A 4,652-nucleotide genomic window follows, 5' to 3' on the forward strand; every position below is an offset into this window, starting at 1 on the left:
CTTTTTCAAGCATGTAAGTAGTCAATTCGATTTTTCTTTCAAACATTACTGGTAGGAATTTACTTGGGCATGTTTGATATTTTGTGATCAAGTTGTTAGGATAGAAATATACATGTCTAGGAGGTTGAATCACAATTTAGGATCCTCCTTTAGTTGAATTAGCGTGACAGGGCGAACTAACGATTATTCATGTCTTTATTGAACTGAGCAGCTGAATTCATGTCTTAACATTTATTTCTACAATCCAAAACAACGGGTAAGACTTGATCAACAAATATAAACAAGGTCTCAACAAACAACGTGGGCCTATATACCAGAAAACTCTACATTAATTCTTCCCGCCATAGAAAGTAAAATTGTTCTATCATGGCTCAAAGGCCAAAGCTAGTCCAACTTTAGCACTCTTATAAATAGCTTGGGTGTCTACATCCGCAAATAAGGTAAAGAACGACTTTGGACACCATTCGTGCTGGATAAGAGCACTGGCCTTGCCAATGTTGTTCACTCGAGCCTTTACCGTGGTCAGAGGATCAAGTGCATGTTGGGTGCCAACAGTGATGGCATTCTAAAAAAAAAACAGGGTAGCTTCCATAAAGCCTTTGTGATATCTTTATGTCCCAAAATCACACTTTTGATTCAAATTTGATCAATCAATCCACTGTGTTTCAATTCTATGTCCTTTATGAAAATGTTGCAATCACCATAAAGCTTAAGATCAAGAGTTTGTCAATTTCAATAAAGAGAGTATTTCATGAAGGAAAGGTTCAGGTCTTACTCAATAGTTCATTTCTTCGTTCCTAAGATTGAGCCCATAAGTCCCAAATTCAACTCTAGAGAAGTCTTGTCCAATGCGGAATGATTAAAAAAAGCCCTAAAAATAAAAAGAAAAATATTGGTAGATGGCCACAAAGTCTCGAAGGGAAGTTATTGACAACAAAGTGGGTTTTAAGTTCGCGTTCACTTGCAAATAAATAAGTCTACCCTAGTTTGCGTAAGTACGAACTATTTTCAAAATAGCGAGAAGGAAACATGACAATATATCATACGGTCTCGATCATTGGTTCATAATGTGAGATCCATATAGAGGTTCGCGGTGGCTTTTGGACTGTCCTCCTATGGAAGTTATTTGCACGGGTCAATATTAAGCTGAACTCTTAAAAGGATAAACTACGGTATCTAAAATAATTGGTAGATTTATTAAGATTGTTAATGATGTGGTTGAGCAAACTAATAGTTACTTAAACCACTACAGGAATAAGAGTTATTCTAGTATAATATTTCACAACTATAGCAATAAGAGTTATTCTAGTATAATATTTCATTGACATTGTCTCGTCTAGTGGGAACACTTAGACCTACTCCACGACTGCAATTGTTTTAAATCACTAAATACCATACCATACGAAAATGTTTATTGGGTTTCAGCTTTTGTCAAAGTTGTTCGATTTTTATGGTAGAATTGGTAAATAATTTATAAGCCCTCTAGAGCATTTTTATCATCCTTTAATCTTAGTACCAACACGTTTTGCCAAAAATTAGATTTGTCTGCTAAGCAACCAGAAGGTTCAACCACACCAGAGGTAGTTCCTTCGGCATTTTTACATGAAGCTTTAGCGATGTGATTCTCGTAAGTTAGGTTTATGTCTTTCATGCTTAATCCAGTGCAATGATTTATTGGGCTACAATCAAAATTGATTGCTATTTCAGTGGCGGAAGTTCCCTTGATGTCTTCGTATGTTACTTCGATGACTTTAACTCCAGAAGTCTGTTAGAATAAAGAAGAACGATCAACGTATGCTACGGAAACTGATAAACAAGAATATCTATAAAACTTTTTTACCGCTTAAAAACTTCATACCATTTTAAGATATGTAAGGGTAATGGAGTCCGCAATTTATTACCCACAAAAGTAGTTTAATTTAACAAAGAAATAATACTAATAATTTAGCACCCATTTTAAACCAAACAAATTTCAAACAATTAAAGGGAAAATAAATCAATTATTTATAAAATTAAAATATTGAGTTCTATTCAAATTGAAGGTTAAATACAATTAGAAAAAAATTAACTTGTTTGAGATTTACGAGAAATTATACCTGACCAGGACAGTCTGTCTCATGTGGACAGTAATTTTGATCAATTATGATCGGGTTTTTCACATTATCCATAATGATGTGTTGAAAATAAACTTTTGTAGCAAATCCACGGCTTGGTCTTCCCCAAGACTTAATCCTTACTCCATTCTGAGTCCCGGTGAAAGTAGATAGTGTCAGTGTAACGTTATGCACTCCATCCTCCTCGGCCTTTATCCCCAAGCTCCCAATGCTACAAATACATTCAATAAAATACCAAATTTTTCATGAGCTTTAATTTTCTCACTCTAACCTAGTACATTAAATAACAATTTTGATCCAAAATATTTTTAAAATAATTTAAATCTTTTTTCGCACCCTCAAAATAACTTTAGAATATATTTTTAATCATTCAAATTTAATTCAACCTTTTGTTTTACCATTTAAAATTTATTGCGACAAATTTGTTTAGCCCTTTAAAAAAAAATTTCGAAACATGTTCGTCATCATCTATCTCTAGCTACCTGATTCCATGTCCAGGTCCGCATGTAATACTTTCCATCCACAAGTTGGAGGTCCCTGGACTGATTGAGATGCAGTCGTCACCGTTGCTAATGCTCGAATTGAGGATGGTCACATCTGATGATTGTTGCACATGGATGCCATCAGTGTTTGGACTATCGTCTGCAGCCGAGACATTCACTCTTGTCATATGCACGTTTTGACACCCATGCACCACAATGTTGAACTTTTGGCTGTTAATCGAAGATAATCCATTGATGTTCACATTTTGTGCATCATTTATTTGAAGGCTCTATCGATTCAAAAGAATCAAAAGCAAGAATCAGTATAAATTTTAAATTAATATTGTAATTAATCGATTCATTTTCTTTCAACCTTGGGCCAAAGGAAATTTTTCAAATTTTATTTTTTATCAAGCCAACTCAAATTTTGCATACCGTGGCTCCAACGGGGCAACTCTTCCCCGAGTGTTTACAATTCCATAAGGCAGTTCCTTGCCCATCGATAGTACCGCCAGTAATGGAAAGGCCATCTATGTGACTAAACTCAATCCAAGATTTAGTTTTAGCTAAAACTTGAATGTCCGAGGAAGCCACAAGAGTTCCATCGATGAGAACGGTAATAACATTGTTCTTACAAGGCCCATTAAAGCTCACACTTCGAACGTAGAATATACCATCGGGAACGTAAATAGTGGCCGGTGTAGACGAGTCACAAGCCTTAGCCCATGTCATTTGAAGCACAGACGAGGCATCGGTCTTTCCATCGGGCTTGGCACCGAGGCTAATAATATTGAATGTTAATTCAGCAGCCAAGGCATGGTTAAAAAACAGAAGTTGAAGGGAAAGAAAAACATGGAAGGTTACTAGAAGAGCGGAAGAAAACTTGATGATACAAGGGTTGGTGATAAGCATGAGAGAGAGAAAAAGGAAGCAAGTGATAGGAAAATGGAAGAGCTGTGGAGTGATATTTGTAGGTTAATGCTTACCCTTCTAACTCTAACTTTAACCCACGCCTCTCAAGTACTATTCTATTCTTGTTCTATTTAACCATTATTGGTTTTATACGGTTTCTTGTTCTATTCAACCATTATTGTTTTTATACTGTTTAACCAATTTTAATTAGGGGGTCGCCTAGGTAATTATTGAATTTAAAAAAAGTTTCTTTGTCAATATGATTTACTTAAAAAGGGATGGGGAGATCTTAACTAAAAAAACCCTATTTTTTCCAACCCATTGTTTTCTAAAAGAGATGTTTAATTTTAGTTGTCTGGGTGAACTAAAGAACTATGCAAATGTAACAATATCAGTTTCATTGACGGTCTATTGGGCTTCTCAACGTCCTAACTATAATAAGAACAATTTCCTAATACTTTTCCGTGTTTATATTTTTAGATACCGATTCTATATGGATTCTCTAATATAATAAAAATAATAAAATATTCTATAAGATAGTTTCGAGAAGTCACTATCATATATTTTTCATAGTATTTTTTTATTTGTAGTTGGTGATGTAGTAAAAGTCGATGACTTTTTAATTGCAAAGATGTCACACAAATTAGGAGAAGCAAAATTGTTGGTCCTATTTGGAACTATCCATTAAATTTACAAATGCATCACCCAAAGAAATAACTTACGATTGTTACACTTCTCGAAGTCTCCAAGTCTATCATTGATAGACTATATCAATGATATGCCGTTTTTATATCCATCAACAAATTTTTTTTATCATTAATACACTTTTTTTACTCTCTCTCACTTATCGGAGTTCTCTTTAAAACTCTTGAGGTAGATAAAAGTACCGAATTGACAACTTTCATCATTTCTATCTTTGTACTATAGAATGATTAATGTTTTCCTTCGGTCTCTATCATAAAGTTGTGCATAGCTCTAGAGTCGACCGTTGTGCTCTTGGCCGATCTATGGTTAACCTAGTCCTCAACGTACGTAAGACCTTGACTCTTGTCTCTACCAGTCTTTTTTGGAAAGCAAATAGGTACTTTAGGACCCCCAATGCAGGGTTTTTGACGCTTTGGCTAGGAAGGCATGAAGGTCCACC

At 34.9% G+C, this 4,652-nt stretch overlaps 1 protein-coding gene across 1 annotated transcript; it reads right to left on the reverse strand.

The window, feature by feature from the left end:
- Positions 1–364: 364 nt before the first annotated feature.
- Positions 365–3,560, reverse strand: LOC111472163 (polygalacturonase-like). Its single transcript, XM_023117814.1, has 5 exons — positions 3,032–3,560; positions 2,597–2,886; positions 2,097–2,325; positions 1,517–1,765; positions 365–565 (listed from the first exon to the last, which is right to left on the reverse strand). Exons 1-5 carry the CDS (start codon positions 3,506–3,508, stop codon positions 365–367), a joined length of 1,446 nt encoding a protein of 481 aa, XP_022973582.1. The 5' UTR covers positions 3,509–3,560.
- Between the last annotated feature and the right edge of the window lie 1,092 nt (positions 3,561–4,652).

The sequence above is a fragment of the Cucurbita maxima genome, unplaced genomic scaffold, assembly GCF_002738345.1.
Source record: "Cucurbita maxima cultivar Rimu unplaced genomic scaffold, Cmax_1.0 Cma_Scf00066, whole genome shotgun sequence".
Taxonomy (NCBI): Eukaryota; Viridiplantae; Streptophyta; class Magnoliopsida; order Cucurbitales; family Cucurbitaceae; genus Cucurbita; species Cucurbita maxima.